The 20,789-nt window shown below is 37.9% G+C and overlaps 1 protein-coding gene across 4 annotated transcripts; it reads left to right on the top strand.

Annotated features, from left to right (window-relative positions):
- Window positions 1-6,795: 6,795 nt before the first annotated feature.
- On the top strand, window positions 6,796-19,717 carry LOC117973916 (pecanex-like protein 4). Of its 4 annotated transcripts, none has more exons than XM_058987969.1 (11): window positions 6,796-6,864; window positions 8,214-8,963; window positions 9,649-9,828; window positions 10,207-10,724; window positions 11,268-11,368; window positions 11,608-11,730; window positions 12,120-12,483; window positions 15,543-15,646; window positions 15,812-16,872; window positions 17,335-17,521; window positions 17,991-19,717. In XM_058987969.1, exons 2-11 carry the CDS (start codon window positions 8,275-8,277, stop codon window positions 18,240-18,242), a joined length of 3,579 nt encoding a protein of 1,192 aa, XP_058843952.1. In that variant the 5' UTR covers window positions 6,796-6,864; window positions 8,214-8,274; the 3' UTR covers window positions 18,243-19,717. The 4 variants fall into 4 exon arrangements, with proteins under 4 accessions (XP_058843952.1, XP_058843953.1, XP_058843951.1 ...); XM_058987970.1 differs by lacking the exon at window positions 6,796-6,864 and adding an exon at window positions 6,874-6,896; XM_058987968.1 differs by lacking the exon at window positions 6,796-6,864 and adding an exon at window positions 6,903-7,049.
- Window positions 19,718-20,789: the final 1,072 nt, after the last annotated feature.

The raw sequence follows: 20,789 nt of genomic DNA on the forward strand, positions 1-20,789 counted from the left end.
GTTTGCTTTAAAATGTTCAACAGAAAAAGGTAGCCTTGTTTATCTTGCAATTATATTTGACTCAGTCTTAAAAACAAAGCCCCTAATACACAAAGCCATTATGATTTTCATAGTAATTGCTATTCCTAAATCCCTTTGTATTCTGACATGAATCTGCCATTCCATAACAATGAGAACAATAAAACAACAAGCTTTATACTGATCTGCCTTGCTTGCTGAAAACGTCCAATGGTCTGTGCAGATACTAGGGTATAAAGGCTCCTTGTTATTGGACCACATAGGTTTCCTGATCATGTGAAAGCAGATTTGAAAAGGAGCAGTGCTATTGTTATTGTACAGTTTTTTTAAATGCTATATTTACGTATGTTGTTTATCAGGTAGAGATTTGGTGTTATTGATGTAAAAAAACAAAACAAAAAAAAAACATGTTGACAGAAACTGCAATTTACATTCAAATGAAACATGATTGTCTGTATAGGGGCTTAAAATAAATGTGTTTCTGATTTGATTATACACCAGGAACGACTTTACTGTGATTGCCACATTTTGTTGTATTATTTTTTTTTGTATAAGGATCCATGCAGAGAGCATTGCTTACTTGAATTTAAAGCTTTGCATGAGGTTAGCACCAATTTAAGACAACAAGCAGAAAGTATGGGGGGATATAAAGGGGAACCTGAAAATGTAGAAATCTTGTTATGTTTCCTGTTCAACATTGTCATTGCGCTATTGTTGCAGTTTGTGATTTCCAGGTACTCAAAGCCATGTTGCACACAAAGACATCAGCAGCTTTCAAACCACAATAATTCTTTTCCCATCATACTGCTTGAAGAGAACAGGTATTTGCAAACACTGGGGTCATTTGCACTGGAACCACCTATTTGTTAAAGTGCTCAATCAGTCTGAGAAATGCATTTTCTGTTAAAGACATGGACCAGTGAGAAGTCAAATTAGTTTTGCCATTAAATGTGGGCATTCAGGGTGAGTAATCTGAGATGGAGTCAGAAACCCCAACGCCTTATAACATTTACTTGGCATAATCAGTGAAATGGCATTTATATTTACACAGAGTAGAGCTTTCAAAACCAATCTGAAATGTAACAACCCAACCTGTAAACCATTTCAATTAGAAATAAAATGGAAAAGGCATTTTTTCTTGTTGTTAAAATGTTAAATACAGTCAAATTGCCACAAGGATAAAAAAAGAGGCCATGTAACAATTTCTTGGATGCAAAATAATGTTATTTTGACTATGAGTAACTGTATTATTCAAATAGTTACATTTCATTATTTACAATACATACTCTTAGATGGAAAGTTATCAAAATGTTTGCAATATTGCATGGAACAAATATACAAAAAACATACCTGCTTAGCAAACTATACAGTTAAAAAAATGTAATGAAGTATCTAGTGATGAACTCTGTATAGTGTATAATTTATAATGGTCATGAATTGACAGACAGCAGCTGTATCATTAATTAAGCAGTGTGCACAAGGCCAGTGCACAGGTCCTTGGGTCCTAGTCATTGTAAAGGCAAGAATACAGTTCATGCATGTCAGGGGTCACAAAATCACAATTTAATCCTAATGAACTATACAATAATCATGCATGTGGGCAGTTTTATTTGGAGCAGGTTATACTCGAGGTCAAATATTATATCAGACCTCACAATTCTACCAAAAGTTGATGTTTTTCACAAAAGATAATAAAAAAAAGTCATAAGATCAAACATGTAGAAAATATATGGAAGTAGATTACCTTAAACCTCACACCTTAAACAATACACAAGCTTTATAGTTCACATAGTAGGAATATTCAGATTTTATTGTTCACCAATAACTCGGGACAAAAGCCATGCCTTACTGAAAACCATCTTTATTAACAGCAAAAACACTGATTTAAAAAAAAAACAAAACATTTAGATGTGTGAATGAGCTTCAATTGACCAAATCTTCTTGTTCGCAGTATTTAGTATGTTCCTATCCCAGAAGAGCCACTGGGCTCAACAGCGAAGTGAACAATAGGAATGAAACAAAAATACACACAATACAAACGACAACCGTAGATCCATTTAGTCCTCTAGTCCTCAATCTGACATGTACTGAGCATCCTTCCTCAATGCACTTTATAAAATCAACAAGACGGGGATTAAGGGTTGAAAAGCATCCTAATCCTACAAGAGCATCTGATTGTACTAAAAAAAGACAAGAACGTCTTTCTCCTGATCTTTAACGGAGGGATTTTTTATCTGGGAATTTATTCAAATTTTAAATCTTTATCTTAATTCTTAAGGGGATTTAGCATGTCGACACAGACCCAACTTGATTTGAGCTACGCTGGGATTACCAGATATATAGGGCTACACAACCATCGATTGGTCCCCAAAATAAACAAGGGGGAAATGAAAACCAAGGGTAATCTTCTTTGATCTAGATCCTTATCTTCCTCACTTTAATATTGAGCTTTTCTTAATAACCCAACTATCCCAGTCTTTAATTTCAAGAAAAAGTAACATCTGGAGGTCGAGGAGCCAGAAGAAATCACTTTCATCAAGAAAATATTAAAATAATAAGCCAAAGGGATCTGCATGCAATATTAAAAAAAATAATAATATCATGGAGTTAAAATGTAGTTTTTAAAAAACAATAAAAAAAAAAATATTGGTAATCCTTTGTACCTTTGGGCACATAAACTCAAGGAATAAAAAATAAAACTGGTAGTGAAAATGACTAAGAAGAAAACATGCTATAAATTAATATTAGTGTATGTGTTTGATAGAATCATGCTCTTATGGATTACTATACATTTAATTGTGGTGTCATGTAAAGAAAAATGAACAGGATTGTGTTTATGATGAGAGATAAAAGACCCACCCTGGCTTTGTGTTTAGGATTATATTAAATAAGGGTTATATTAAATAAACTCATCTTGCAGCCAGAAACACGTTTTCTGCTGGTCAGATTCACTGTTAAAATATTTAAGAAAAGCAATCTTATTTAAGATTTACTTTTCCTATGAATGTTAATATGTAAAATCTTTCATCTATTTTTTTTTTAAGAAGGGATAATTATTTACCAAGATATTTAAAAGCTGGTGCCCCACCCCTCAGCATCACAAACCATCACAGGCCAGAGTATCTCAGGCGCATTTATAATAAATCATAACTGTGAACGAACCCAATCTACTTTTAAAGAAAAGCAACCCAGAAATCTTCTACATATCATCTGCTTGACCTTTGAAAGTTTATGTGGACTCTGTCTCCATGGAACCACAAGGCGCCATGTAACTCAAGAACGCACCCCCTACTGATCCTGTTTACCAGCCAGCTCGCACCTGACGAGGGATGTTATTGGGTTATGTTCTTATTGTTACTTCTCAGCAGCAGCCACCTTGAGTAATAAGCGCTAACTGCTGCATCTATGACTAATTATAAAGATGAAGAAATGCAAACCCTGGGAGAATGCTCATTGCTAGATCTCACAGTCAGAGTAATACCTGAAAAGGGTTTACCACTGTGGTACAATTAGATGTTGAACTAAGGCCTTTTTTCCATCCACCCCAGACCCCCCTTTGACTGTGCCAATTTGTGCTCCTCGGGGAGCAGTTATAAGGGCAAGACCAGCTGCAGGTGCTGCGTTTCTGCAGGTAACTTCAAATCCTGATCAGCACCAGGATGCCTCTCTGTATTAGCATGATCTTTCCAGGGGACTGAAAAAATGGAGATGGCCAGGGTTCATTATGAAGAGGAGCGTTGGTGTTAAATCCCAAACATGGCTAATTCTCAAAGAAAGTCTCCATGTCAGGTGACCTCAGAAGTGATCATGGGTAATCTGTTCATGCTATGGAAAAGTCAATGACTAACCAGTAAAAGAGCAATCACATGCAGACCAAGGGATTATTATAGTATGGGGCTTAACCTCTGCTGGCTTTCTCAATCAGAGTAATGGCTGGCAAGGGCTTGGCAGCCTAACAAACATTGCAATCAAACAGTACATCGCCCTGGTAGCAGTGACAATCAGTGTGCAGGAATGGTAATATTCTTTACAGGAAGCAGAGTTTGCATTCAGTCGGTAACCTTTCGAGGATATTGATTCTATAATTAATATGCCCAGATGTTAAAGTCACATTGCACATCAGAGTTTAAGCTGCTGTGCTCTGAATGTTAGAAATGAGCAAACATGGATATTCTTTTCTGCGTCAAATATGTTCACCTTGGTGATTTTTTCTTGCAATTATGACAAGGAAGCTGAGTGCAATCAATGAATAATGATTTTGCATATGCGGCTGGCTATAAGAAAAAATAAATCAATTCTTGGTTGTTGTAAGGCTGCAGTTAAGTGTGCTGTGCAGCAACTTTCTGAATAAATATTTAAGCATGATTCACAATTTTTCATATGTAAATGTTACATAGCATACTCTACTCAACCCCACAACTGGAAATGTGGCTCTTGCCATCTGTATATGTACATTGAGATATTATTTTACAAAAGCTGTTGGTTTTACCCATTATAAATGTTTATATTACAATAAAACACAGAGCAGTATGGTAAGACAAATGCAGAATACTAACATGGGAAACATGGGTCACTGGTCTGTGCATATACAAGAGGCACAGAAATAACAAGCTCACTTTGTTTGTACTTTGAGTTCCAAAATGTTGATGAATTCAAACTCAAATATGTATTGCTCCACATTTGCTCTTAGTTCAGGAGAGATCATGTTAGTATTAAGTCATTGTTTTGTCTTTGTTGTGACAGTTTTAATTATAATGACAACCCTGCCTTCCACAGATAAAGACAGGCATAAATGATTTCTGGGGAAACTATGAATTAAACCATACTATTTTTTCTCAGTTTCAGGAATGCTCATAATTATTTCATGGTGACATAACTATTTAAGACTGCCTTCAGATCAGCTAGCTCTGTTCTCTGTTGTGATAGAATGGTTTACATGCTGCTATGTGCAGATGGCATTGAAGGAATCAGACTAAATGTTTGTTGACCTGATTAGTCCTATTCACAGAGTTTTAGATTTACTGTATGTTTTAATAATAATAATAAAAAATAAAAAAACATTAGACTGGATTCTCAAAACCATTTACTCCAAATCGCATTATTTTTTCAGATAGTAGAAACAAAACACACCCAATAAAGTTACCAACCCAGAAAAAAAAAAACAACTCAGACTTTTAATTTAGGGGCTTGTGATTAGTCTAAAATGTGTTTATTATTCATTTTTGAAATGCAAATGATGTTAGACAAAAAATGCGCTAATGATGATTCGGAGTGAACAGCTTTGAGAATTCAGCTCATTATTTTACAGGCCCATTCATCCAGATGTTTCCACCACAATGCAACTCTCCCCAATTCCTGTGAGAGGAAACTGCAACAGGCAACACTGGCATAGCTTGCACTCCTCCAAATGAAACTTCTGAGCTGTTTGTAACTTATTTGTAAAAAATGTAGTTTATTTTAGTTTCACATCAATGGAGAAAATTGCATTTTCTATGTAAAGACCTAAACCCAATGTGCAGTGTTGAGATCCCCTCCAATGGAAAGCACTAGGCACCTCTTAATGTCAGTAACATTTGCAGAAGTTTTTAGACAAAAGGGGGCATTTGCCATTCTGGTGACACATAAATGGGCCGTCTGTCTTTCTTGATTAAAGATAGGCAGCCTGGGCGGCCCCTTGCCCTTGAAGATGAATTTGTAAATTGGAAAACCGCACACAGCAATCAGTGCAAGTGGCTCCTTTACTGACAAGTTACAGGGTAATTGCACTCACATTCGCAATCCTGCGTCATTTAAACAAGGCTCCTGTAGCTAAAGCCATTTGGAAGCCTTGCCTTGTCCTCAAAACATAGTGCTTAAACTCTACTCCAGGCTAATGATTAATTATGCATGGTCCGCTGATGAGTTTGAAAGAAAATCGGCATGCTAAAAATCTCCTTCAAGCTCTCCAGTTACATTAGCTGAAGAGTTCGTCTGTCCAGGTTTGTCACTCCAGGCAGTCTTAATGAGCGTGCTGAATGAGGCAAAGGTGATTAAGAAACACTTTTCTGCTCACAACCTAAAGCTGTTTGGGCTCTCAAAATTAAAATATATTCTATTGTATGAGGTCTGTTCAAGTAAAACACATGGATTGTTGTTTCCCATTGGTGCAGAGCTTGATGGGAAAAAGTTCAGGGCAGATGAGGGTGTGAGTGCCTATGTAATGACCTGGCTGCAGGGCATCCTATCACAGCCATGCTTCAGGCTTCTGTCACTTCTATGCTGATGGGACATTGAGAAATTACACTAGTTTTATGTGCACTCTACCCTAGTGTCCAGCTTTCCCTCAAGGCCATGTTTGACTAGAACACACCTTGTATATACAGCACACTCCACTTTCTGCATTGTGTTTGGTACTCATGAATTCCAACTAACTTGTTTTAAGTCATAATATCTAAAAAAGAGAAGCGAAATTCTTCCCTTTGCCCCACAAGGGGCCCTATCCACAAAGACTTAAAGGACTTTTTGAAGGCATTCTCTTGGATGAAACAGTGCTTTTGAAAAATGAGGAGAAAACGAATAAATCCTCACTAAAACAGGCTTTTTTGAAAATGTGAAAATCCATTTTTTTTTCAACAGTCCTTCACGAAACGGTTTTGTTAATAGGGTAAACACAACACTGTATTAAATAAAAACACATTTGCTGTACTATATAGCATAAAATGTCCCTTTGGAGCCGAAGCAGAAGTAGGAGATACTAATGGTTTGGAGATGTTAGGGTGAATAGCCCAGATCACGTGACGAGGGTGCTCGTCAGGCCACAAACGTTCAATGAGCATTACGTTCCTGAGTGAAAGGTCACGTTTCTGCGTAAGTGTGTGAATAAATCCATCTGTTGGCAGGTAACAACGGGCGGCGTCTGTCACCAGCTCCAAAGTAGCTAACAACAATTCAGGTGTTTGCGATTAGAGCAGAAAAATAAAAATGACACTAAACCCTCAGATATTTCGAACTTAGTACCCATATTACTGCTAGAGAGCAAGCCGAAATCACGTGTAAGTATTTCTTCAAAGAAAATGCCAATGAGGGGCGGTGTAGTAACAGTAATACTGTACCATGTGAACACATGTGGTTTTCATTAAGTAATATGTTGGAAAAAATACCGTTATAGGCGGTTTGTTGTTTTTTTTCATCGCTTCTCCTTTAACAGAATTTTGCGTTGCGTAGAGACGAACAGACCCCCCGGTTTCACATAAGCTACATGTGCTAGTAGAAATTGTAAACAAACAAACCAAAAAAAACAAACTAATTATGAGTCTTTGCATGTGTGTTTTTCAAAAGAATGCATGATGTATTATGGAGGTAGTATTTACTCCCCATCGATTGTTTTCCCAAGGTTTAGTATGCATTGCCTGGCAGCTGGTGTTTGTACACGTTTCTGTGTTTAAGTGTTGCTAGTTATTGTTTCATCCGTCCATAGAAACGGAGGAGCGTCTAAGGGTGAGGGAGCGCAGCTTTATTTTGAGCAAACCATTCGGTCATGTTACATCTGTAGTGACATTCAACATATTTCGGTAGTAAATTCTGTGATTTACGTTGTGGAGTAACAGAATATGTGGCTGCACTATGTATCCTACAACAATACCCGAAGCGTAGCCCACATGTTGAATGCTGTTAGAATTCTACAAGTAAACCTGACTTTCAATAAAACAGTTGAATGTTAAACGGAATAGATTCGGGATGGATTAACAACGCATACAATGAGCTTTTAATTAAGGTAGTTTCCATTGTAATGTGTAAGTTAGAAAAGGTAACTATTGTTTGAGTTGGTATTAAATAACATTGTGCTTTGATTAAATCAATAACTACGATAACATATTTTGTTAAACATTCGTAATCATTTTTTTTACGTGATTTAATTATGACTTAAGAAACTTTGTACATTGCATAGATTGTTTGATATTCTCGTGTATTTTGTTTAACCGAAGTGTTGCAAATGTATTTGGCAGTGTAACGTATTTGAAGCGAATCAAGCCGTACATGTAAATAAACATTTTAAATTTTGGTTGGGTTATTTTGAATGTGTTTTTTTTTTAAATATTACAGTTATTAAATTGAATACATGTCACTCTGAAGTTGGATATCAAACACACACACTTTTACCCCAGTTGACTTCATATCCTCTTTTTTCATGTTATGTTTTTGAATTATATTTCCAGATAATGCTACACTGTATCAGGTGGTGAGGATGAACTGGAAAAGCACAAGGCTATATTCAGAATGGGTCCAGATGTCCCATTGCTCAATGAATACAAGCAGGAATTCTTTTGGAAACGTTTTCCACAGTCTGTGCTGGGAGGACCTCAGTTGAAACTAGGATACTGTGCTCCACCTTACATCTACGTAAATCAGATCATCTTGTTTCTGACACCATGGGTTTTTGGAGGGGTGGGGACGCTTTTGTACCAGCTGCTGCTCTTGGAGGATTATCACGCAGCTGTGCTTTCTGGAGGACTAATGGTGATAGCTGCTTCAGTCGTCCAGATCATGAACTTGTGTGCCAGACGAAGGACTGTTACCGTAGAAAGACTCCAGACTCAAAATATCCTCACAGATGAAGAGGAATTTGAATTTGCCAGCTGCGCTGGCTCTGAGACAATCAAATTTATTATTCCCGGAAAGAAGTTTATTGTCAACACAATATTTCACACAGTTCTTGCTGGGGCACTGTGTGGGTTGGGGACATGGTATTTATTACTCAATAGATTGAGTTCTTTGTACAACAACACAGGGGCTGCTGTCATGATCTTTGTGTTTGGATGGGTGACCCTGTGCATTGGTGAATATTCATTAATTATCAATACAGCTACAGAGACTGCTACATTCCAAGCACAAGACACTTATGAGATAACCCCACTCACTAGACCTTTGTATATGTTTGCCTTCATTGCAGTGGATCTCGCACACAGGTACAGTCAAAGCAGGGTTACGAAAGGTGAACCCCAACGCTTGTTCAAAGGGTTTTCTTTATATGTGTTTACAGGCTTGTGCTTGAAACACGTCCTTTATTTATCTACAAAGATTGCATAGGCTGCTACAGTTGAAATGGCCGTTATTATTTACTTTGCTAATCTGTTTTTCCATGCCCATAAAATTCTTGGATGTTTGCAACTTTGCCAGAGAAGTGACCATTGGCAATAGTGGTTAAGAAAACACTATTGCCAATTGGGCTAAATATAAAACCAGATTCCCAAAGGAGAAAAGCCACTTCATTGAGCCAACCAGACTCTTACTTACCAAGGGTTATCAGTAACACCTGTGGTTCCAAATATGTTGTTGGTTATGACAGGGATGGGAATAAAACTCCCATTGCATACAGTAATAATGTGAGCTTTAACCCTTACTAAGACAGATAATCAGGAATTTGAATAAGTGCATTATTTGGAGGATTACAATTAATGCAATTTTGTTGTTGATATTTTAAAATATTCAGTAAAATATGTTAAATAGGTCTGATTTACAATTGTATAAACTATCACAATCACATATAAAGAAGAAAAATAGGAATGTGTTACCAGTAGTATATTTAAATAACAATACTCCTTGATGTTTACTTCTGCACGTTCAGATTGATACATTTCTGTTTTGTTTTAGATTTAATGCCACAATCCCAGACCTACAACAAGCAAACCAGGCTTTGCACATCATCTTTTTGTTTCTTCCACTTCTCTGGGCCCTTGGCATCCTCTCTCCAGTTGATGCAGTGTTCCTCTGGGGTATGGAACAGACTTTAGTATTTGGACTTGGAGGTTCAGCAATGTCCACGAACATCAGGTAGTGAAAGATGATATGTTGCATTATATTATGCTGTTGTGCAGGTCATACAAAGTATATTGCATTACCATTAGGTATCTTACAAACAGTATGCCAATTGTTTGCTATCTTTAAATTGACATTCTGATTCTTTTGTGTGATTTGATTAATGAAGTATGAAATATATGGATAAGGGCCCATATTGGGCTTTGAATTTGGGGAGGAAAATCATCTGGGGTTAGCTCACCAGATCAGTAAGTGAGTAGCAGTGGAAAGGTGACTTTTTTCAATTGGACAATTCAGATCGGCACAAAAACGCTTATAAAATCCATTAAAAAAAAAAAAATGATGAAAAGTAAACATCTAGTAGAGTAAGTTATGCTTTTCTTTTGTTTTCAGGTTGGTGGTGATGTTTCTTGTTTCTGTTGGAGTGGCTATAGGGACCTACTTCATTCCCAGCTCTCTTGGGGTCGTTCTTTTCACAACTGGAATGGGCTTTATTCTGAGCCTTGACTTCAGCCAGGTGGAGCTCATGTTCCGCTCCTGCTGCAGAAGCCCTGACGCCCAGGCTGACCTCAGAGACATGCCCCGCAGTCTGGGCTGGAGGCTGGGTTGGAAGGAGTTCTTCCTTTACCTGACTGTCCTTCTGGCAGCTCTTGCAGAAGCTGGTCTCCTGCATCACTTTGGAACAATTTTAGAAACGTCTGCAAGCAGCCCACAAGCCATCGTCAGCTATATCCTCATATCGCTCCTTGTTGTTTCATGGATTTTACGAGAAATTCAAGGTGCATACATCTTCTATGGAGTCTTTCGAAACCCTTTCTACCCTCAACAGATAAGAAATTTGAAAGTTTTTAAACAAAAGCAAAGTGGGCTTATGAAGGCTGGGATTGTGAGAAGACTTCTAATCAATCTAGGTAAGATCATAAGATTTTAAATTAAAATACAGGAGATTTAAATTTGTGGGGTTGTGGTATTTATTTGGTTTAAAACCTTAACTTTTTTTGCTTACAAAAAACTATGGGGATGTCTTGAAGAATTTAATTAAAGAGCAAGTAGCTTTTTTTATTAAACTTTTTTCTTTCTAAGCTAGTTTTTTTTTCTACAATAATCCTGCATAAATGCACATGCACTTATCGTGCAAATAACTCCCCCCCCCCCCCCCCCCCCCCCCATACATTAGCACATGCACCTTAGCTATTGTGTAGTATACAGTGCATAAATAAAACCGGGATTTAGCAAAATATAAACAGAAGCCATTATTTGAGAAATGACACTTGGACCTAGAACAAATGTAAAAATCTTAATCTTAAAGGTAAGCAATAAAAAAAAAAAAAGTGTTCATGTCATTTGAAGCTGCTTGCTTTCGAAATTACATTTACAGAAGCGTTGAATGTTTTTTCTTAAACTCTTTACTGAACTTTTTAAAAAGAAAACTTAGATTGTTCTTTTCCTTTCAGTGTCCCCTTTTGCCATGATTGGATTTCTTGCAATGGATATCTCACTACAGAGTCTTCACACAGTTACTCTTTGCATTGGATTTACTAGAGCTTTCAGAACAGTAAGTTGTCTCATTTATTAAAAAAAAAAACAGTTCTGTATACTATTTGACCACATATGTATCTGGCCAAATATATCATTACAATTACACTGAGAGTCAGTGTCGGTTGTTTGTTTGTGTGTAGTTTGTTTGCAGTCAGCTTTTATTTGCAGTTCTGCTGCTATATTTTCCATATGACTCGTCTTATTTGTGATGTGATGGTTTCAAAAAGATACTGTAACTTGTTTTTTTTTTCACAGTTGTGGCAGAACACAGAGCATGCTTTGTTGGAGATGGTGGTGATTGCTGTTGTGCGTCTGGCAGCTTTAAAGAGTAATCTAGTGTGGTGGAACAGCTTGGGAACTGGAATCCAACTACTATTGGTAAAAAAAAAAAAAAAAAGTTTAAATATAATTCACGATACATATTGGTGCCCAAGAAAAGTACTGGATTGACACCACTGGAGAGTCATCCACAGAGCATAGAGAGCTCAAGCATTGGCAACGTGAGCTTCCCCACACTGCACCTTCAAGCATGCCTTAAGCCTGTCCTGGAGAGAGCGACCTCTTAGGAGCTGAGAGAAGTTTAGTCTCCATGCCGTTGCCAATTGTGAAGAATTAGGCAGTGGTTTTGTGACTAGGTTAATTTCATTGACGCTTCTATTTCAATTTTAGATTCTCACTCTGGCACATTTTGTGCCTTAAGTACTAGCCTCACCAAAAAAAAATATGTAAGTGAGCTGTGTCAGCATTATATATTTTTTTTTTTACAGGTTGGCATTATTTGGGATCGCCTTACTCAGTTTTTTTCCAAGCTCAAGTTTGCCTTGACTATCCTCATATCATCCTGGACAGAGAAGAAACAGCGCCGGAAGTCCACCGTCACACTGATCACGATCAATGCAGTGCTCTTCCCCATGCTGCTGGCTGTCATTGCCCTGTCGGCCGTGCTTTCCGCTCCGCTGCTCCCTCTTTTCACCCTGCCGGTCTTCTTGGTGGGTTTCCCCAGACCGGTCAGGAGCTGGCCGGGCACCGTGGGGGCAGCCGCCTGCATGTGCCCTGATTCGGTGTATTACCAGCAGATGTTGTGGAGCCTGACGGAGGCTTTCCAAACTGCATTTGCCACTGGAAGTTTGGGTAAGGATAGTGTACAAGTGATTTACGAGCAATTTTTGTATCTTGGCAGAAACAGAGACTTAAGATCAGTCATCCAAGCTGTTTTTGGATCCGTTAAACAAACCTTAAAATTAATAATCAGCTTTCATAATTCAATGTGTGGCCCAGCCTTCATTAGATAAAGCATTAACAGGTAAACTATCTCACGTGCTGCTGTGGTATGTTTGCGTCCAATATTACTGCTTGGGATCTGCTTGTTACTACTTGCTTGTCGAAATATTCTTCTGGGTTTGCCCCAGGTGAAAATCACTGCAGTGAAGACTGGTCTTGAGTCCTTAGCCAGACGAGCATGACTGCAAAATGAACTCCTGACCTACTGATACTTGCTGTTATCCCGCTGGACCATTCGCTTGTTGGGCCAGCACGTGGGTGTTCACTTGGATATTTATTTATTTATTTATTTATTTTTTTTAAATTTAGTCGTTGCCAATTTGTTTTTTTTTATTATTTTCTCCAATTTGAAATGCCCAATTATTTTATTATGCTCAACTCACCGCTACCACCCCTGCGCTGACTCGGGAGGGGCGAAGATGAACACACACTGTCCTCCAAAGCGTGTGCCGTCAGCCGCCTGCTTCTTTACACACTGCGAACTCACCGTGCAGCCGCCTCAGAGCTACAGCGTCGGAGGACAAAGCAGCTCTGGGCAGCTTACAGGCAAGCCTGCAGGCGCCCGGCCAGAATACAGGGGTCGCTGGTGCGCGGTGAGCCAAGGACACCCCGGCCGACCTAACCCTCCCTCCCCCCGGGCGTCCGTAGATGTCCTTGTGCAGTATGTGACTTTGTTAATAACTTCAGTGAATTCTATTATCTATTTATTCTGTAAAACGTCACCCTCTACCAAAATTGTTCTTACAAATGTTTTTTTTCCTGTAAAATACCTTTTTTCCAAATGACACTGAATCCCATTTTTTTTCACTGTCCACTTGCCGTGTTTATGATGTTTACAGTCATTATAGGTGGTTTGTATTGCAATATGCCGAATATTGTGTTATTTTTAGCTTTTTGATAGTTTCTGTATTAAGTTTCTTTTACCTGAGTTCAGGGGCTGCTCTTCTGTTTAGTTCTGCCACCCCGGCTGGATCAGCCGAAGTGTCTTTATAGAAGTAAGAGCTAGAATAGGAGGCTGTGTGGTCCAGTGGTTAAAGAAAAGGGCTTGTAACCAGAACGTCCCCGGTTCAAATCCCGACTCAGCCACTGACTCATTGTGTGACCCTGAGCAAGTCACTTTACCTCCTTGTGCTCCGTCTTCCGGGTGAGACGTAATTGTAAGTGACTCTGCAGCTGATGCATAGTTCACACACCCGAGTCTCTGTAAGTCGCCTTGGATAAAGGCGTCTGCTAAATAAACAAATAATAATAATAATAATAGATGGTCCGGGCTTTTACTTCTATAAACTACCACTTGGAATGATTGCAAATGTCATAAAAAGGTAAAGGTACAGAAACAAAAAGGCACAGTAATTACTCTTTAAAAACGGTTGTTTTGTTTTGATCTCCCAGTACCTGTTTGAATGCACTGTGTGATCTATACTGCTTGGGGTTCAGCTCACTCCATCACGCTATAGTGGGAAGAATTGCTGTTTTCTTACCTTGTCTAATCTAGCAAAGTCAACCAGACAAGACAAGAAGATGTCCGAGGCCCTGCAGCACAGATGTAGCACTGAAACAGTCTAGCAGAGGAAATTGTATCACTGTGTAGAAAAAGGGTTACTTGATCTCTGTATAACAACTCATTGGGGATCACTTGGATGTTTTTAAAAAATAATCATAATAATAATTTTAAAAAATCACAAGACTACAAATAATATTGGCTAACCTATGTGCTTGTAATTCATTCAGTTAAAACCTGGTGAGCTAGATTAAGAGTTTTTCATAAGACAGGAAAAATATGAAAAATCTTGTTATTTAATGCCCCTTTTTTGTGACATTCTAGCATCATTGAGCTCTGAATACCAACGAAATGCATAAAATGTCACTTTACATCATCTAGCATTGTAGTTTCTGTGAGATACTCCAATGACATCTGACATTGTCCTTGGGCAATAAAAACACTATAGTCTAGCTATAAAGAATTACAGCATACACAGTTTACCAAGCTTTAGTTATTTCTGTCACCATCATTTTTTTTTTTCTATCAAATGATTCATGCAGTTACTGAAGACAACAATGTTACAGATGCAAGCGATGATAGATGGACCATGCTGTTTTCTCTGGCTCTCTGTCTTTTTGTAATGAAGGATTTGTATACTGTGGATGTGACCATTACATCCCACTGTCAATATTTCAATTAGTTATTGCTTTCAAAATATGTCAGCATTGTATGTATATAGGGTTTTATTTTTGATCACAGGACATCCGTTTAAACTTATTTTGAGCCGATTTTATGTTTCCTGATTATAATTAGAAAAAGCTGTTAATTATAAAACAGTGTCACTTGTTTTTACCTTCATATTGTGAGCCTGAACCTGATTCTGTTTCGCTTAATTTGTATTTCAAACAGAAGTGACAAATTACGCTAATTGCACATAACCATTCTTTAATTTAGTAGTTTTCTATTTTTATTAGGATGCAGAGACAGCTTAACAACGACTAATTAACATTTAAAGGGAGGTAGAGATTTGGAAAATAAAAACCGAAAAGTTCAGGCCCTATATATATATAATATATATATAATATATATATATATATATATATATATATATATATATATATATATAAACCGGAACACTCTTCAATGCAGCAATCAGAAATGTTTGTGTGTTAGCTACTGTCTGTGTGTTTTATGTAGCATTTTCATAACCCTCACCAATGACTTTGAATGTCTCAAGGTAGTAACTTGTAGTGACACCTTTTTGACAATCTCTGTAAAAACAGCTTTTGCTATTACAAATTGCTGTTAAAGTGCTGTTCATTTTGAGTACAGCCTCTTTGTTGCACCATGGAGATTTAAGTTTGGGTGAAGCTGTCTTTATTTTTCTGACATTCCTATTACATGTCTGCTTTCTTGATCTCTTCAGGTGTCCCGTCTCCTGGGACTCACTTCCTTTGCCGGTTTCAGGACCGAGTCCTGTGGGTCATGGTTCTGGAGAGAGGCTTTAGCTACTGTTCTCTTAATATTAAGGTACTGTTCATGCCATTCCTGTGATATCTACACTTTACCTATTGTAGGATCATAAAATGTATCAGCCATTTAGGCTGTGCTTGCATTTTTATGGTAACTCCCTCTGGGTGCTATGCCAGCCTGCACATGTCTCCTCCGTTACCTGTTTCTGTCTGTGTTTTCCAGGGGTTAGAGCTACAAGAGACCTCCTGTCACACCGCTGAAGCACGGAAAGTGGACGAGCTGTTTGAAATGGCCTTTGAGCAGGAGGATGGGCTGGAGAAATCGACCGTGAACCACCATTTCAGCAACATCTTAACCCCCTGCGCTGCTCTGCCTGTGCGTCTCTATTCAGATGCTAGGAATGTCTTGACTGGCATCATTGACTCCCACGACAACTTGAAACAAATGAAGGATGATTTTGTTAAAATTTTGTTTTGGGTGCTCCTGCAGCATTGCTCTAAAAAAAGCCAAACACTTGAAGGAACTCTACCAGAGGACATGAGAGGGGCAAAACCAGCCCAGGTTGTAGCAGAACAGTTTGTGGAGGTCAACGTCACCACAATAAAAAACTTCATAAGGAAAACTCCAAGTTTAAATTCAGAGACCTTTGATGATTGGTCAGATGATGACGATTTGTTTGGCCCTGAGCCAACCAGTAAAAAAACAGGTTTAAATAATCCAGCCCCAAAACAGACGTCCGCAACTCTTCCAGGCTCTGTTGAAATGCAGAGCCCTTTCTGTGAGTCTTTCAGCGTGAAGTCAACAGACAAAGCACGACAGGCGCTTGGATTTGGACTTCCAGCAATAGACAAGGGGAGGGAATTATTAGAAAGACTGAGCGAGGCCGAGGCTGTGCCAATGGTTATCTTCAGTTCTTCTCATTCTAAGCAGCTAAATGTACCGCAGGAGTGGAGATCAAGTGCGCTCCCAGGCCCCCGGATGCAGCAGTTAAGAAAGCTTTTCCCTGAAGGCTGGTACAAGTCCGTCCTGAGCCATCTGGACATTGCCAATACAGAAGAAAGGCCCTCTGATATCCTGGAAGGAGTCCTGAATGATGGAGCCTTGATGGACCTCTACGCCCATGTGGTGATGACTTGCTATGGAGTGACACTAGGAGCTGAATCTACTGTCTTAAGCCCCAGTTATGTCTACAAAGTATACTGTGGCGATGTTCCATGGACAGTGGGGTTGGATTGGCTGACAGGAAAACCAGAGCTATTTCAGCTTGTTTTAAAAGCTTTCAGGTGAGATGGAAAAATAACAGATTAACAGATCTGTACCGGAGTAGGAGAGTAAGCGTGTTTTGCCTCTATCTAACCATGTAGAGTGACTGGGTGAGAGATTTGTTTTTCCTTTTATCACAAAAAGTGCTATCTGCAGAGGTGATTGTACCCACTTTTTGTGGTAAAAGCAATGACATCCCACCGAGTCATTTTGCATTAGAAAGCCTGTGGAACATGTTTCTTATTAAAATCTATTGCCTATACTAGAAGAGGGAATGATTGTCTCTTCAGCGATATCAAGATGGCCAGTAGATGTTTCCCATGTGTTTCTCATGATTTCTGGAAAATGAATAACAATGGACCACAAACAGAATGGTTTCTTAACCATGTCTCCTGACCACAGTGTTATAAAGGGGTTGAACTGTGATTTATTTATATTTGCTTGGTATTTATATTCTTTTTCTCTTGCTCTTCTTTTTATAGATACACCTTCAAATTGATGTTTGACAAAGCTAGTCTGGGTCTGGTGGAGGATTTCAGCGAGCTGGCTAACTATCTAGAGGAGTATGAAAGGGACTGGTACATTGGGAGGGCGTCTGATGCCAGGTGGCAACAGGCTGTGCTGCAGAAAAAGCCGTATCTTTTCTCACTGGGCCACGATCCCACCATGGTAATAAATTGCAGTCTCTTTATTCTCATTAGAAAATAAGAGTTAAGACAGAAGAATAAATAGAGAGTGCAAGCGAAAGCAAATACATTAAGAAACGGGTGGCTAGCTATTTTATAACCTGTCATAGTGTCATGACAGGTTCTTTTTAAGCTTTTTAAACACTTCATTTTATGTTGTTAACCAGTTGTCAAAACAGCAAGTGTTTAAGTAACTGGAGTGTTGATTTAATTTTGTCCTGCCATTGTTATCTTGTTGTTCTCTTACCTGTTTAGGTTTTGTGATAAAGGGGAGCAAAATACTGGTAGTGTACAGTAGGTTTGTAATGTCAGTATTATGGTCTTTTGTTCATTATGTAATGTAATGAATAAATTAACAATTTACCTCTAACAGTTTCCAATACATTATTCATGCATGATCTATCAGAAAACCTTCTGGTTTGTGTCATGACCTTCTTTATTTTCCTTCACAGGGTACCTATAAGGGACGTGTGCTCACTCTACAGGAATGGTTAGTCCATGTGGGAAAGTTAAATTCCGAAGGAATCCGGGGACAGTGGGCTAATCTGTCTTGGGAGCTCCTTTACGCCACCAATGACGACGAGGAACGCTACAGTATCCAAGCGCATCCCGTGTTGCTCCGAAACCTCACGGTGCAGGCAGCGGACCCTCCACTGGGATATCCCATTTATTCCTCGACACCTCTTCATGTGCCTTTGTTCTGACTTGTGGCAGAGGAAGTGACAAAGGCTTTGTTCTTTCAGCTGTTTCAGAACAGTATAGCGAAATTTGTGATTGAACATGCTAGCCAGTCTCACTAACTTTATATCACTCTGAGACGGATTGGTCAGTTTGGAGATACAGCCCCAGATGTGTTAATTTTAGAAAAGGGACAAACTAAATTAACCAGTATGAGACAAGAATCTCCAGTATCTTATCTTTAAGTAAAATGACATGGATGTGAGATGTGACACTGGGACTGACAGTGTGATATGGTTGTGCTAAAAAAACTCTAATTAGACAAAGTTTTTTTTTGTTTTGTTTTTAAACAGCCTGGTAAACTAATGTTTCTTGTTTAACAGGAATACAAGTACTGTATTAGATTTTAAGAACTGAAATAGTTTAGTTTTCTGTGTTTTTAAATATATTCTTACATGAAATACTGGCTTTAGAATTTTCACAAGATTTAAATATATAGGATTGAAACATGGCTTGATAAACATAACTTGAACCAAAAAAGGTGGGGCTCAACTGATGGCCTTCTCGTAAAAAATAAAAAATATTACAAACAACCTCTCTTGCTAAACTTTCTTGTTCCAACTGTTAACAACATATGAAATATGTAATTTGCTTGTATCTGTTAAAAAGCATAGTTTAAATATCGACCACCTCTTAAAGGTGGAGCTCAGGCGTACTGTGCACCTTCATAAGTGGGTCAAGTTATGTTTAACAGCCTGTAATTCCAGAGTTTTCCAATTCATATATTGTGTGTGTGTGTGTGTGTGTGTGTGTGTGTATATGTATGTATGTATGTATATATATATATATATATATATATACACTACTGTGCAAAAGTTTTAGGCAGGTGTGAAAAAATGCTGTAAAGTAAGAATGCTTTCAAAAATAGACATGTTAATAGTTTATATTTATCAATTAACAAAATGCAAAGTGAGAGAACAGAAGAAAAATCTACATCAAATCAATATTTGGTGTGACCACACTTTGCCTTCAAAACAGCATCAATATAATATAATTACAGGACATTTGTATTGTAACTATTTTCTGTCACAAGTTGAAATTATTTTAAATTCGGGTAAAACATTCACAACTCCGGTGCTAAGTTTAAAAAACAATAAAAAAAATAATAAATTAAAAAAAATAATAGACACCGATGTTACAATAACTGGAGGGAAGTTGAGGAGCACCTGCTATAAAATTAGCAGTTTGTTTTTCTTTACAAAATAAAAAAATATGCAAAGTTAGCACTGGGGTCATTACTTTGTGAATGTGGCCTAAAGTACCTGCATCTGCTTACAGGCCTTTGTGATTTAGGTCTGTCTTTTACTACAGGGTTATCAAAGCTTAAGTACTATCCAAATGTACGTTTTTACTTATACATTTAATTGCTGTACTATTTGTTGATCAAAAGGTACACGTTTTAAAACAAATAAATAAATAAATATTTTTTTTAGTTAGTTAATGGTAGTTGCTGTAAAGTGTATATGTTGAGCTTCATAGCCCTCACTTATTTAAAAGCTTTTTGTACTATCAAAACATTTCTGTGACATCATCTTATGATTTAACTGAAAAGTGTACATTTGTCAGAAACCAGTCAAGAAATCAACAGTAACTCCACGTAAGTGCAAGTTTGGTAATTACAACGTGTAATATATAAAATGAAATGTACATATTTTTTTTTCAGTTAAAGGTTAAATGACCAATATGAATGTGTTTCAGCAAAAATAATATTTGATGTGGCTTCAATAACCAAGTGTTAAGTCAGTGTTGAAAAATGCATTCAAAATAGATGAAACACTTTTGGTTGTTTAGCCGTATCCCCCCCGATGGAACACATTACATTGACTTGCCGTTAAGTAAAAACAGGGCTTTATTGTTTTCATGGTCTGTCCAAAAGTTCCCGAGACATCCACATCAACTGAACATCGTAACTAATTAATTATTACATTATGGCAATAGAATTTCCTTCTGCAGACAGGCAAGTGGTATTTTTAGGAAGAACAAGGCAAAGAAATGAAGTATTTATGACTGTGGTGTGCTTCATCCCGCAAAGAATGAAATGTTCTCAGTATCAAATGGGAAAAAAAAAAAAAAAAAAACCTTTTTGTATTTTATTTAGGCCTGACTTTAATTTTGTAAGCAAGATATCCATGCTGAGCACCAAAGTGTGTGGCTTTCCAGGGAGAGAAGCTCTCTACAAAAATTAATTGCACAGGGGCACATGTCACGTTTAAGAATAACCCTCCCTGTCCCACTTGTGAACCGAAACTTATGCCCATGAAAGAGTTTAACTAGATATCCCCAAAAACACTGCAAGGAAAACATCCTGTTTATAGATGTTACAGATTTAACTTAAACCAAGTGCAGGCTGCATTATACACCGTAGCACTCTGCTTTGACATTGTTTATTTAGTATGCCGTTTTTATTTTGTTTATTTCAGCATCTCCAATTAGTTAAACTTAATTGATCCTCAGCCATAAGGCCAGCTGGAGACACTCAGGAATTTTACAGGCCCATTAAATAGCTAACTCAA

Source organism: Acipenser ruthenus, chromosome 15 (assembly GCF_902713425.1).
Source record: "Acipenser ruthenus chromosome 15, fAciRut3.2 maternal haplotype, whole genome shotgun sequence".
Lineage (NCBI taxonomy): Eukaryota > Metazoa > Chordata > Actinopteri > Acipenseriformes > Acipenseridae > Acipenser > Acipenser ruthenus.